We start from the raw sequence: 16,707 nt of genomic DNA on the forward strand, positions 1-16,707 counted from the left end.
TTTAACCATGATTAGCCGTCTTTTCAAAAAGGCCTTCTCTGATTGGTTCTCGTGAAATTGATCACGGTTAAAATTTAACCGGCTGTTGTGCAACCGGGCCTTAGAGATTCAGAATTGGAGTCTTATTTATTACATAACATGCTGTAAAAAATGATAAATTTGAAACAAAATACCTAAAATCAAAATTTGGATTTTATATAACTTATAATCGATACCTAGCTAATAAATCACTCGGTAATTATTGTGAAAAGGTTTTGCTAAAATAAATAGATTCCTACCTTAAATCTAACGTTTACACTATCAAAATACTTCTCTTCACTTATCACAGTATGATTGCAAAAACAATATCATATCTGATGATCTAGCCTACCAATAACATAGACCACTTTCAAGCTTAATCAAAAAATAATAATTATGTTTCTTCACTTTAATTCAACTCATCTTAATATTTTTATCTCCTTTCGTTCTCTTTGATCTCACAAAGATTTTAAGAATCACCTTTAAAATTCATTATTTCTGTATTCTTTATAGTTTCCAATTAAATACTTTCTAACATTTTTGCTTTATTCCTTAAATATCCTTCTTATATGATAATAATTTTATATAAGCATATATAATTAAATATTAAGCATATTATGCTTCTTTCCTCGAACTTTATCATTCCACCTCTACAAATCACTTTCTCAAATTGTCATATAATAAACTAAATATTAGCACGTTAATACAGTGATATTTACTGATTATCTAGCTTCTTTTAATCCTCAAATATCGTCTCTTATGTCCCTGTCCTAAAGCCATCATTCAGCCCTCTAAATCAGTATAAATAACTAAAAATACGGTATTAGAATGTTACGGTACATTGATATTTTCTGATTAGTTAGCTTCTTTCAATTCTTAAATATCTTTTCTAAATATGTCTCCGTCCTAAAGTCATCATTCAGCTCTCCAAATCAGTATAAATAACTAAAAATTAGGGTACCCTAGAAAGTTAGGGTACATTGATATTTTCTGATTATCTTGCTCCTTTCAATCCTTAATATCTATTCCATATATTATGCCTGTCTTTTTCAAGGTAGTCATTCCAGTTCTCCAAATTGATTTTTCCAAATCAGTATAATACAAATAAAAAGTTACAATCATATTTTATGATTCTCCAGCTCTTTGCAATCTTCAAAAATTTCCATATTATGTCTCTTTCCAAAAGTCATCATTCCAGTTCCCCAAATTGCTTTTTCGAATAAGTTTATAATTAAGTGTATATTAGAACGTCACTACATTGAAACTTATGATTTTTCAACTCCTTTTAACCTTCTAATATTTTTCCCATATTATATCTCTTTCCTAAAGCCATATTCTAGTTTTCCAAATTGCTTTTTCAAATACCTAAGTATTATATTAACTGGATTAGTTGATAATAAGAACGTCGTTACATTGATATTTTCTGGTTCTCTCTAACTCCTCTTGATTTTCAATTCTCTAATATTTCTGCAATATTATATCTCTTTCCTAATGTCATCATTCCAGTTTTTCAACTAGCTTTTTTAAGCTAACAACTAAATATTAGAACGTCTTTAAATTGATATTTCCAGATTCTCAAGCTCCCTGCAACCCTTGAATATTATCATTTTCATACAGTTTCTTTTTTGAAGTCATCAGTCCAGTTCTCTAATTTGCTTTTTCAAAGCAGTATTATTGATTAAATATTTAGAACTTACTTTGATAACTCTGATTCTTTAGCTCCTTGCAACCCTTATATTATCACTTTCATAAAAGTTTCTTTTTTGAAGTTATATCAGTCATCATTCCAGTTCTCTAATTTGCTTTCTCAAAGCGGTATTATTGATTGAATATTTAGAACTTACATTGATATTTTCTGATTCTATAGCTCCTTGCAACCTTTGAGAATATCTTTGTCATATAAGTTCCTTTCCAGTAGTTTTCCACCGCGCTCTTTCTAAGCAATTCTAACTAAATTAGAAATAACAAAACCTCAATATACACCTGACTCGAATCCAAGTATTTGCTTGAAAATGACATAGATCTAGCAATTGCTATAGCAATTGTATTTTTCTAGTATTTTTCAGCTCTTATTCAATAGACTTTTTGTGTAGTTGAGAAGTTGATATTGTGGTAATTATTCATATTGAATGAAAAAGACTAAGAATTGTCAAAAACCACAGATTTATAGTGGTTTCTCAAAGTAGTAGATCTTTGTAGTAAATCTGTGTTTTTTGACAATTTCTTAGTATTTTTCATTCAATTATTCAATAGACCTAAATAATTCAAGTGATAGAATTGAGAGAACTGGCTTAAAACCGTTCTATTAACAAAATCTCAAATATCACAAAGCCCCATTGACAGAACTAGTTCAAAACCGTTCAATACAGTGAGTGCCGTTATTGTTCTGAAGCTCGGACAGTTTTCTCTTCTCGGGCCACTCTGTGATTAAGGGGGGCGGCGTGTTGATTTTTATGCCGATTGTGCAGATTTGTTGCGGCTATTGTTTCAAAGCAATTCTAACTAAATTAGAAATCACAAAACCTCAATGCCTACACCTGACTCGAATCAAAGCATTTGCTTGAAAATGACTTAGAACTAGCAATTGCTAGCTCCTCTATATATATATATAAAAGCGAAATTGCACTCACTCGCTGACTGACTCACTCACTCGCAGAACTAAAAATCTACCGGACCAAAAACGTTCAAATTTGTTAGGTATGTTCAGTTGGCCCTTTAGAGGCGCACTAAGAACGGATTTGGATAAATTTCCAAAGATACGCCCAAAATCTGCGTTTTCCAGCGTTTTTTTAGCGTTTTCTCAGCTTTATCGAGAACAAATGAACAGAAAATTTCAAATTTAGTACAGAAGCTCAGCTAGGGTGAAATAATGTTGTGTTAGAAGGAATTTGCAATAACGTTAAAGATACGCCCAAAATTAGCGTTTTTCCAGTGTTTTTTTGCTTTTTCTTAGATTTATCGAGAACAAATAAATTAACAAAAATTGTTCAAATTTAGTACAGAAGATCAGCTAGGGTGTAATAATATTGTATTGGAAGGAATTTGGAATAACGTCAAAGATAAGCCCATAATTAGCGTTTTCCAGCGTTTTTTTGCTTTTTCTCAGATTTATCGAGAACAAATGAACAAAAATTGTTCAAATTTAGTACAGACGCTAAGCTAGGGTGTAATTATGTTGTGTTAGTGGAGGAATTTGAAATAACGCCAAAGATACGCCCAAAATCAGCGTTTTTCCAACGTGTTTCTCAGCTTTTCTGCGCTTTCTCAGTACTTTGACTTTCTGATGGAATGAAGCATGCTCAAATGAAAAATGCAGGCGAGCGAAGCAAGCCCGCTGATCTCATTTTCGGACGATCCAGTCGGGGGTCCAGGGGGACCCCCTGGCTAGACGGATATGGCGAGCGAAGCGAGCCTGACGGCTAGTATCCATTAGACCTAATAATTCAAGTGATTGAGAGAACTAGCTCAAAACCGTTCTATTTACATAATCATAAATCACATCAAAGCCTCAATTGACAGAGCTAGTTCAAAACCGTTCTATAAAGTGAGTGCCGTTATTGTTCTGAAGCTCGGACAGTTTCCGCTTCTCGGGGCACTCCGTGATCACGGGGGGCGGCGTGTTGATTTTTATGCCGATTGTGCAGATTTGTTGCGGCAGTTCGGCCGAACCGTTCGGATCGGGCACGGCTTTCTTGTAGATGATACGGGCCACAATACTCAGCAGAACCATTTCCCAGATCATCACTGAGTTGTAGAGCACTGAAAAAGATGAAACAAAATTCAAAAAATATGTATGGAATATTGAACCACGAATTTGAAAGAATGAGACGTTGATATATAAAATAGTATTCAGTATAATAAAGCCCTATAGTATTTGATAATAAAGGCCTATAGTATTTGATAATTAAACTATAAAATAGAGGTGTTGACAACATCAACATCTTAGCCTCAACTCACACTTACGCGACTCAAGTCGAGAAGAGACTCGACTCTAGTGGAGAGCATGTGTTTTCTAATGGTGACAGTCGCGGAGACTAGAATCGACTGGTCTGAGTGTCACCATTTGAAAACACATGCTCTCGACTATAGTGAGGTCCTGTGATAGTTTCTATGTTTATTGAAAATTTCGGCCTACTTTATAGCATCTAAAATAAAAAACATAGTTGAAGAACAAATTAATCCTTATTCGAAAAATAATAAATAATATCTGATGCAGAAATGCGAATGTTTCCCTACAAAGACCATCATTCATTCTATCACACATTCTATGTATGATGTAATTTATGGATATAAATTTGGTGTTAAGCATCAGCATATAATAAATATAGTATATTTATCATAATATTTGTATACGGTATATTATGTAGGTACAGTAGGCGTATCATACATTTTATGTATAATGTATAATATAAATTGAGTGTAAGCAGCAGCATATATACTAATAGATCTGATAGTATAATACTATAATCTAATAGAATCTATAGTACAAAAAATAAACATTTAATGAATTTTGTGTAACACAGCTTTACAATATGATTAATATTCTGTGTTATCATCATGAGATGACATAATTTATTTTAGGTACCTACTTTTATTTTGAAAAAATTGATTGCTATCAGCTGAATTAAATCAATTTTTGAAATCTTCCCATTTCAAATAAATTAATAATCGTTCAATTTACAATTATAAAATAATTTTATGTGTATAATTATATGTGTATTTGTTTATATAATTAATAATTATATAATAATTATTATTTAGCATATTTTACTGTTTGCTTATCTATGGTCATAATTATAATACAATTGATATAATGTTTCCTTCATAGATTTCTTTGCATCATTTCTGAAACCCCACACTGATTTGAAATGTTTATCAAATACCTAGTATATTGCTATCATTACATAATTTAATAATCCTGTGTTATTGAATCATCATAATTTATTTTTATTTACCTACTTTTATTGTGAAAGATATGAGATTGGACTATGAGCCTGTTTTTTTTTATTCCCAATCATTTCATGACAGTTTATATTTGTCCTTGTAAATAAATAACCAATAAATAATAATACGCTTCTCTTAAATCTGGCCCAAAGTTATTCCATGCTTGTGAAAAGTTGACTACAAAACTACTGCAGTCACAATGAAAAATTCTTTTCTTTATAAATATTCAACCTATTCCTTATTTTTGCTCTCAAAAAGTTAACAATGAACTGCTTAATAAAGGAAAAATAACGCTTCCGTGGTATAAGACATACAATATAGAAATAAAATAGAAATTGAGACTGTGCAATGCATTCTCCCATAAGAGCCAATGCGTAACAAAATGAACGAATCCCACAGCAATGCAGGTTGCCTATCTTTACCAGCTGCCTCACTTTTTTTGTGTTGCTAGTCCATTCCAGTTAGTATAGAGTTCACTGATTTTTACAGAAACGGTAAGATACAGATATAAAAACTTTGACATCAGCTGATGCCAACTTTTAATCAGCTGATGCCAAGGTTTTTATATCTGTATCTTACAGTTTCTGTAAAAATACAGATATAATCAGCTGATTAAAAGTGAATTGCTCATGTTCGCGGCGCGTAGGCTATATCTGTACGCACCTACATATCTCGTGGCCTCTGCAATAATATATGCTTATTCCGAATAAAGCTTGATTCGCATAAAACAGTGACAGTAAACTGTAGAAATATGTAATGAAATACTGGGATGTTGTCATGAAATATCACGGTTTAATTATTGCAACACCAATGATGTCATCTTCAGTGTAGAGTGGATGACACCATTGCTGTTGAAACATGCATGTAATTTTGTTAATTCGTTATATTTCTATAGTGAGGTCCACGTTATAATGACAGTGGAGAAAGATAGGAGAACAACGCTGCTGATCCTCTATCTTGTCAATGCCTTCTATAGACGGTAGCTGACACAGGTTTATTAATGTAATATTAACTGTTCATTCTCGTTTAAAATAATCAATTATATTCTATTAAGCAAGAAATTATATATTCCAATAATTTCATAATGAATTTCCATACATGAGAACCAGACATGAGAACCATAGAGTTCAAAAAAACTCTACATACGTGGCTCTGCGCTAACCCCTTCTATCATGTTGACGAGTTTTTTGAGCTGCCTGAATCCAGCTTAGACCTGTAATGCTATAAAAACCATTGAAACCATAAAGGCATATTAATTTGACTAGTACTCTATTATGTATGTGTTCTAATATTTTGACGTGATCTCATGCATCTTAGATGTTTCATGGATCGAGAAATATATCTATCTATCTATCTATCTATCTATAATTAAGATGAAATATTCTGTTGATTAACTATTAATTCAACATTGTTAAAAGACGATCTAGCAACAGAGCAAAGCGAGAAGGAGATAGCGCTATCCGCTTTGTTGAATGATAGACAAGGTTAGCAATACCATAGAGAAACAATAGCATAAGTAGATATCCCATGGTATAGGGCGTTTATGTCGCAACTTTCACTGTTATTTCAAGCTGATAGTCCACGTAATTCTTTCCTGTAAAGCTTTATGACGCTGGTAGTCTCTCATATTGTGTCGTTCATACACTCTTACCAGGTCAAAACAGTAATTTTCGACAATAATCGACAGTAATCGGCTTGAGAATAACAGTAAAAATTGCCACATAAACACCCTATACCATGGGATATCTACTTACGCTATTGTTTCTCTATGGCAATACTAATCAAAAACTGCCATTATAACGTGGACCTCACCATAGACAATATCCCGCAGTGTTTAATTATTATGGATAAATATCACTAAATCTCACCAACAACTGTATCTGAAGTCAAAAATATATAATTCCCATAACTTCAAATAGGATTATTCATACTCACTCGGCCGGGCTGCGTGTGAATAGTCCCATAAGAAACTTATAGGAATTATATTTTCACTGTCACTGTTGTGTGTACAAATCCAGCTTTAATTTAGGTAAAAATTAATTTTAATACTCACAATTAGCAGAGTAATTAGATAGTAATTCTTATCATAGATAAAATGAAAAATCTCAACTCGAGCTGACGGTGAAAGCCAAGCTTAGGATGTTATGAATTTGTATTCTTGTATATTGTGCTGTTGAAAATAAAACATCATCATTATTATTATTACTCACAGTTAGCATAAACAGTTGGTGTGATCGGAGGCTTGCATGGCATGAAGTCCATGTTGACCAGGACTTTGGCAATAATGCCCTGCAATTTTCCAAGCAGCAGTACCAACTGTAGTACGAAAAATTTCCCTTGCATGTGGTGTTCTTTCAGAACTTCAGTCAACATTTTCATAGTCATGATCATGCCCCAGATACCGCACAGTATTGATATGACAACGATGGGCTGCATGTAAACGTAGTTTACTTGGTATAAGCTCTGAAATCAGAAAAAAAACTACATTAAAGTGGAGATATAGATTTATGGATAGAATAGAGTAGCTATTTTATTAAATTGATTGTTTTTGAAGATATATTGTCGTATTTCTCCATAATGAAAAAATCTGATGTGGCGCACTCACACAACTTTCCTTGCCGTTATGAAAATTGATTACCTGACACTAGTGTTCCCGCGTATCTCAAGACTACTATTATAAGATCTGAGCCAGCTGGTGACAGGAATATAACGATAGAGACACACTAGGTCTTCTATCTCTTCATAGTGAATGATTTAATAGAATCAACAATAATTTGCAATTGAATAATCACATTTTCTCGAATTTAAAGCTTATTTTCAATTTCAGGAGAAAATGTTACTGAACATAAATTGTAGAGATTTTCATGCTCAATCTTTTCCACTCGAAATTATTCGTTCAAATTATATTTGAGACCTGATAATTGGAAATCTAAAATCAAACTTTGCATAGATGGGGCGGAGCTCCTGAAATTTTTACAGATATGGGACTTGTGGCAGTTGATATAGCTTATCAATGACTATTTTAGGTATGAATTTGATCAAAATCGTTGGAGCCGTTTTCAAGAAAATCGTGAAAAACCCTGTTTTTGACAACATTTTCACCATTTTATCCGCCATCTTGAATTGCATTAGATCGAAATCGTTCGTGTCGGATCCTTATATTGTAAGGACCTTAAGTTCCAAATTTCAAGTCATTCCGTTAATTGGGAGATGAGATATCGTGTACACAGACGCACATACACTCAAACACACACACGCTCATACACTCATATACACACACACACACACACACACACACACACACACACCAGACCAATACCCAAAAACCACTTTTTTGGACTCTGGGGACCTTGAAATGTATAGAAATTTATAAATTGGGGTACTTTAATTTTTTTCGGTAAGCAATACTTTCCTTAACTATGGTAATAGGGCTAGGAAAGTAAAAATGAGACGATGACAGATGTTGTCCACTTTAATTTTGTTTTACAAAAGGACCATGATTACGGGGCTACGCCTGCCCCATCCTCACCTAGACTGAGGACTATTGTCATAGCCACCTCCAATACAAGGCCCTGGCCTTCGATATTGCAACGTCGCAGTGTAGGCCTAGAATCTAATACATAGATTGGTGAAAAAAATACCAGCTGATCTTATTCAACAATCATGTATTAAATTCTAGGCCTACACTGCGACGTTGCAATATCGTAGGCCAGTGCCTTTTATTAGAGGTGGCTATGCTATTGTCCTTCTGTGAAACAAAATTAAAGTGGTATTGACAACATCTGTGTTTCATTTTTCCGCTATTTTATTTATTAGTGAAGCTACAGCTGTTGATAGCCCAAGATGTACAAATGAACAGAGCAATCAACGTTAGTAGACAGTCTACTAACTTTGCAGAGCAATAACTATTAAAATTTTATCAACAGAGCTTTCATGTAAGGTATCAAAGTTTGAGAGAGAGACTGTTTTTGGCTCAGCCTATTGTCTTCTCCGATCATATGGATGTATTACTCATATATTTTATTATGATTTGTGGTTCTATTAATAAAGCATGAATAGATTGAGAGATTTTAACGAAACCTCCACAAGTCTCAAGGGTTGATATAACTTATAGTAGGATAAAATATCTCTTGTGGATTTAGAAACAGAAATAATTCAAATGCATCTTCCAATTTACATTTGTCTATCCTTTTAATTTTTCCGATCGCATTCCATTCTTCATTTATTTATAGTCATCATTCTTTATTCTTTATTGATTGATAGAATAAGTTCATCATCAAAATGATAGGGAGAGGAAAAATAAGTTGTTAACCTTGTGCTATTCCTCTCCTAAATTTAGATAAGGTTACACATAGTCCGAAATAGATTAAGTCTTGTAGTTCTTTACTTTCACAAATTAAATTTTAAGGATAATAAGAAAACAAGGTTATTGTAAAATTTCACTAAAAAAATTATTAAAAACTTTAAAACAGTACCATGTTTTACGTTTATCAACGCATCAACGCTGTACTGCGTTGTTAAACGTGTAACCATGGTTCTGTAATTAAGTTAGTAAGTTTTTAATGAAATTTGACAATATCCTTGTTTTCTTATTATGGAGAGATTTCACAACATCACCTTCAATTCTATTGAATTTTAAGGACTTGATTATTTTGACAACGTAGATTTTTAAATTTAGATGCTTCCAAACATAGAATGAAGAAATATCACTAAACAATTATCACTAAATTGGGAAATATACCTACACACATTAAAGAAATAATCTTGCAGGACAAAAAAAAACAAACTCAATATTCACTTTAGTAACTATTATTATTCACTATTAGGCCTGTATATAATTATATATAGCGTATGGCATTCTCTTATTTGTAAGTCCTTGTAATTTCGCACTGATTACAAGTGCACGTCCAAATTTAAAATGTATTGGATCGCCTGAGTGCTTGCCACAGTAAAGTCATTACTGTCACCCAGGTAGGCACGTCTGTCACATTCATAGACAATGTGTTTCATTGTCTGCAATGGAGCTCCACAATCGCATCCTGGAGAGTCTATAAAGCCCCATTTGAAAAGAGATGCTTTGCATCCACCGTGCAATGTTCGGATTCGGTTTAAATTAGGCCTATATAATCACTACTCAGGTCTCTTATATCGGTTGAGATAATAATGTAAAATCAGTGAAGATCAAGGAATTATTATTATTATATTTTTGTTGTGTGAAGCCACAAATTCTGAGCAGTGCTCAAGTGGCATACAACATGTCATTTTTAGAATGGAGTCACATGAATGCTCTAAATCAGAACTATTTCCTAATTTTTAGTATTATTTGTTATTTTATTCGACTATTTTTATATGGAATTTTATTATATTTTCACCTGTTCTTCAGCCCACATAACAAGTAGAACCATGTATATAAGGCCTTGCACCACTGGCAGCTGTAGCACGAGCACCCTCAGCATTCTCACATGTGTCCTACAAAAAATACACAAAAATATATATATATTTTTTGGAACAAATCAGTTTGTTTGTTTAGTTCTTTCAACTTTAGTGACTACTTATTACCTAAGGGTAAAGGTAGTACCCTTTAGATTGTTTGTTTAGTTCTTTCAGCTTTACTACCTTATTACCTAAGGGTAAAGGGTGAATTTCTGAATGATTAAATAAATATAAATGAATAAGAGGGTATGATCATATTGGATGCACGTATGTGCAAGTGCACGCTAGACCATGAATGACCACGTCATCAATCTGCCGAACGAGGCGTGTCGAACCGCCTCATTCAGAGCAGAGTGTGCCTGCACAAAAGAAAATCGCACAACTTGGGGGCAGATTGAGGAGCCGTACCACAGAATAGATACAGAATGGAAACTTGTAATCAAACGCCTATCTTACCAATGCTTTTTACATGACCCCAATACTAAACACGTCACGTGACCTTGGAAAGTTCCAATCCTGGTCTTCTGATTGGCTCGTGGCAGTGAACGAGATCAATTGATCCGGATCATTAAAGTGATCCGAACCTACCATCAATACTATTACAATGCGGCGCTTCCTAACAAGATGGCGGATTTTGGCGTCAGGGTATAGCCAAGTTTCCGTACTGTATGTATACTGTGGCCGTACTGCGACTGTGGCGATATCCAGTCAGATGACCACCTTCTAAAATGCTGTCTTGCACCAGCATGCACTCGACAAGACCTCTTCGAATTTAATGACGAAGCTGTTGGAACAGTGGATTTTTATTTCAATTTAAGCATTTAATCACCTATCACCTGACACGCACAAACGAACGAACCACGCGTGCAGATGAGAAACAAAATCTGGAAGGAGCCATAGAAGAACGTAATTGTGACTTTCATGTAGCTGCTAACACTGAATGTCACTAGCGAGTGCACGCGTTCAGTTTGGGTGTGTTCCTATTGCTGTTCTTTCCAGATTTTGTTTCACATCTATTTACTGTGACTTCCACAGTTCTATAGCACCAAATAGAACGATATTGAAATGAAGATGATGAGAAGGAGATGAAGGAGAAGAAATAGAAGGAAAATGAGAAGAAGGAGAAGAAGAAGAGGAAGAAGGAGAAGAAGAATAGGGTGTAGAAGAGGAACAAGGACAAGGAGAATAAAAAAGTAGAGAAAACGGGGGAAGAAGACGAAAGAAAAGAGAACATGAGAAGAAGGTTGCGGAGCTGAATGAGGAAGAAAAGAGGAGGACTAGAAAAGATTGAGAGCCGGAAAAAACATTTTTGCCCGTGGTGCAAACGCTATTTTTCGCCACACACAAAAATAAACAAATATATATATGAGAATAGAGTTGTTTACTAAGCACTTCCGAAAGCAGAAGTGGAAGGTGATAGCTCTACTAGCAAATCTGAAGTAATCTGAATATCAGGAAATTGTCCAAGTATTTTCATTTTTTATTCTGATTTGTCTAAATAACCTAAAAAGATTAAAGATGTTCAATTATGTGGGAGGTTGAGTTTATACTTTTTTATTCTTTCAAATGACAATAAGATGATATTATTATAAATGTTTTAATTATTGAATAATTCAAATTCAAATTCATTTTTTTTCAAATTCAAATTTAAATTTATTTACACTCATAAATACATATACAGAAACCAAATAGAGTCTAGCTTGACAAATACAACAATAAACCATCTAAAATTAATAATAGATTGTAAGTAGTAATATATAATATAAAATTGATGTGAACAATAACTGCTCACAAAGTGCTTCATGAAGTACTTGTCCGTGAACATGATTTGAGGAATCGGGATATAAGAGGAGAAAAACCCCACACACACACACCACACACACACACACACACACACACACACACACACACACACACACACACCACACACACACACCACACACACACACACACACACACACACACACCACACACACACACACACACACACACACACACACACACACCACACACACACCACACACACACACACACACAACACACACACACACACACCCCACACACACCACACACACACACACACACACACACACACACACACCACACACACACACACACACAACACACACACACACACACACACACACACACACACACACACACACACACACACACACACACACACACACACCCACACACACACACACACACACACACACACACACACACACACACACATTCAATCACCATCATCAAGTAATCTTATTGATTGATTGTAGCATTTCCTCTCTTTATATATACTTGTATTATGAAATGTAGTTCAAACTGCAAGAAAATAATGAACACAAATAATGAAAAGTTTTTTGATCAGCTGTTTTTGATCACCTTTCTTAGTTCCAAGTTAGCGGCTGGAAACGGTACTCTTCCCGGCCTAGGCCGGAGAGAAACCTGTTCTGACATCAGCCGAGAGTCGTCTGCAAATAATGTCTTTCAGATCTACGTAGGGACTGGAAAACAGCTGCTTTCTGTGCAGTGTGGCGAAAATACTTATTATAATTATCAAAATGAACGAATTTGATTGATTGAAACAAATGAATTCAATATACTTATTGACAGCGAGCAGCGGTAGACAACAGCAGCATGGCCAACAACAGCAGGGCCCCACGCGGGTGTTGAGTGAGTCGGGCTTTGTCTTCCTGATGAGCTCAGCCTCACCGCCACAGTAGGCGACCAGCAGGCAGAACAGCTGATACATGCTCGCCATGAACATGCCCTGGTGACGGCCTCGGCCAGCAGCTGCGCTCGGGGCACCACTATGGCGCAGTACGTGGCCAGGCCCACCACCTGCAAGCGGAGACAAACCATTTCATGATAAGTTATTGTAGAATGATTATTAGACCTATAATATGGAACATTTTAGCATGATTTCTTTATTGTTAACTAGCAGCAGAGATTAGGGAAGATTTATGAAAGTACCGAAAAAGAGGGAGGAGGAGGAGGAGGAGGGGTTGGAGGTGGTGGAAGAGGAGGAGGTGAAGAAGAAGAAGGAGGAGAAGAAGAAGAAGGTGTCTACGCAATGGTTTAATTAGAAACTTGACAAACTGATAATTTGATCTAGGAGGAAGAGGAGAGGAGAGGAGGAGGTGGAGGATGAGGAGAGGAGGAGAAGAAGGAGGAGGAGAAGGAGAAGGAGAAGTAGAAGGATAAGAAGAAGAAGAAGAAGAAGAAGAAGAAGAAGAAGAAGAAGAAGGAAAAACAAGAAGAAGGAGGAGGAGGAGGAGAAGAAGAAAAGAAGAAGTACAAGAAGAAGAAGAGTAAGTGGAGGAGGAGGAGTAGTTGATGAGGAGGAGAGGAAGAAGAAGAATAAGAGAGGAGGAGGAGAAGAATTCGAAGAAGAAGAGGAGGAAGAATATGAAGAAGAAGAACTACTCAGACTTACAGGTAACCCGTGATTCACAAGGGTGAATTGTAAACTAAATTGACAAACTGAAAACTAAAAACTCGTCCTACTGATATCTTATTTATGTTTGGTAAGAATACGTTTGGAAATGCTTAATCTTGTTGGGAATTTAATTTCCTACAAAAAAGTTCCTTTACAAAATTACGATTAAATGAGCCATTCAAAAGTTATAAACGAAAAACTGTTGTAACTACAAACTATCAAAGTACCTACTCTGTACACAATATTTTCCATTAGCCTGCATTCTGAGGCTGAACCAGAGTTGGCTGTGAAATGAAAAGAACACTTACCTGCCATCTAGCGGCTAAAACTGTAACTAGCGTCCCACAACAATACTAACTGGCTGCAGTTTTCTTTCAAATAACAAACTTTTCATCATTAATTTGGACGATATTAAGGGATTAAGTTCTTTAAAACTAATTTCTCTATCATTTAAAAATATAATTTGATTGAAATCGATTGATAATAATTTAGTAGAAATTGATGAAAAACTGACATGGCTCCTAGTCGCTTGAATGGAGTTTCGCATTTAATTGATAGATTTTAAGTCAGTTTCTAAAGATGTCTAACATTTTACTATATTGAATATTATTCAGTGTTTCATCATCTGTAAATCGTGTCTCTAGTAGTTTTTTGATAGAATGAACAGGAAGCTTGCATTTCTCTCAAAACTGAATCAATGCATTGTTCCAGTGAAATTCTAGTTCGAAGCTCTGCCGCTAGATGGCAGAAGCGAGTCCATTTGTTGCTTTCTGGGTTTCATGCCAGACTTCCATCCATCACTGTACCATAACCCGTAATTTGAAAGTAGGTATGAAAAATTGTAGTAACTTCAGTTTTTGGTTTATAACTTTTCAACCGTGCATCGTACAGAAGATTCACAAGAGTACTTTTTTGTAGAAAATAAGATTTCTCATACTTATTGAATTAAAGATTGCTCAAATCATGAATATGAATGAGGTTATTCATGCATTTAATGTAGGTTTTTATGCAGATCATGTGAGACTGCAGAAGTTTAAACTGTTTTTAACAGTAAAAAGTTTTAAAAGATCTGTCTTCAATCTATCAGCAATTGTTGAATGAGATCTATTGGGGTGCTATCTACGAAAAATTCCCGTCTTTCGGAGAAGACGATAAGCTGTCGGTCCCGACTACCTGAAATGTAGTCGTAATCTCCCATCATCATCCCTCTCACTCATTACCCACGCACAAGCCTAAGAGCTTATGTGGGCATCACCCTCAGTATTATTATTACTTCTCCAGAAGTTGATCTGTGTGGTCATGAGATGATATATGTCTACAGTATAAAAACTTATGTTCGATTTCTTGAAACTAGTAGTTCTGTGAACAGTAGACCTCACGCAGTATTCTCATCCACAAGTACCTGATTGAAACTATAGACCTTATGGAAATACAGCAATGGACTGACTTCTCCACACATCTGTGTAATCACTTGTCAGCTGATTTATGATGAATAGTTCTTTAGTCTGATTTTTACTCTAATATTGGCGTATGAAGGAGGCTCCTTTTTCCTTTTATATTATTCTTGAAATGCAAAATTTTCAAAAACCTTGTAGATACGTCGACGCGCTATTAAAAAAGGAACATACCTGTCAAATTTCATGGAAATCTATTACCGCGTTTCGCCGTAAATGCGCAACATATAAACATATAAACATTTAAATATTTAAACATTTAAACATTCAAACATTCAAACATTCAACATTCAAACATTCAAACATTAAACATTCAAACATTCAAACATTCAAAACTTCAAACATTTAAACATTTAAACATTTAAACATTTAAACATTTAAACATTTAAACATTTAAACATTTAAACATTTAAACATTTAAACATTTAAACATTTAAACATTCAAACATGTAAACATTTAAACATAAAGAGAAATGCCAAATCGTCGACTTGAATCTTAGACCTCACTTCGCTCGGTCAATAATTAATTTGAACTAAAAATAGGTTATAACCAATAACCATCCTCGGTAAATTAAGAATCTATTACCAAAATTTCAAGTTAATTAATCAGTTGAGTAATTCAGACGTGATGGTGCATCATTCGTGGATCCACTATCCCGTAAGTGTATAAGCCAATATTCTTTCCTTTATGATGATATAGAATATTATATATTATTACATATTATCTATATTCCATTATAGACTAGCAGTAACCCGTGCTGTGCAAGGGTCGGATTGAAAACATGACTTACCGAAACCCTGAAGAATACAAAGGTTTAATTTTGTCAAGCTTTTGCTAATTTTTCAAGAGTCAATCTAGTTTTTCAACTCACTTATCACCATTATTATAATTAGAATCTGTAGATGTAATAGAATCTCTGCTATATAGATAACTGATTGAATTAAATTAAATTCGTATGGCTTTTGTTGGTGGGGAGTCCCGTGCGGGAAGGTCCCACAGTCTGAATATATTATAATTTAAGCCTTCAAGGGGCATTACGACTGTCATACTTTAGCCGAGACCGACAAGTTTAACGTGCCTGTCCGATAACACGGGAGTAATCTGGTTAAAAAACTTTTGGAATTGAGAGGGTTTGAACCAGGGATCTCTATGCTGCAAGCCGGGACCGACAATTTAACGTGCCCATCCGATAACACGGGAGTAATCTGGTTAAAAAAATTTTGGAATTGAGAGGGTTTGAACCAGGGATATCTATGCTGCTACGAAGAACTCTATCCACTAGACCACGGATCACTCCGTGGATAACTGATAACTTTAATCTATATATATATATAAAAGCGAAATGGCACTCACTCACTGACTGACTGACTCACTCACTCACTCGCATAACTAAAAATCTACCGGACCAAAAACGT

At 34.8% G+C, this 16,707-nt stretch overlaps 1 protein-coding gene across 1 annotated transcript; it reads right to left on the minus strand.

Annotated features, from left to right (window-relative positions):
* Positions 1-3,535: 3,535 nt before the first annotated feature.
* On the minus strand, positions 3,536-13,260 carry LOC120353622 (organic solute transporter alpha-like protein). The gene is given in 5 exon segments (XM_039438161.1): positions 3,536-3,777; positions 7,173-7,425; positions 10,335-10,431; positions 13,002-13,173; positions 13,176-13,260. Coding segments are annotated over 5 exon segments (840 nt in total). The 3' UTR covers positions 3,536-3,544.
* Between the last annotated feature and the right edge of the window lie 3,447 nt (positions 13,261-16,707).

This window comes from Nilaparvata lugens, chromosome 11 (assembly GCF_014356525.2).
Source record: "Nilaparvata lugens isolate BPH chromosome 11, ASM1435652v1, whole genome shotgun sequence".
NCBI lineage: Eukaryota > Metazoa > Arthropoda > Insecta > Hemiptera > Delphacidae > Nilaparvata > Nilaparvata lugens.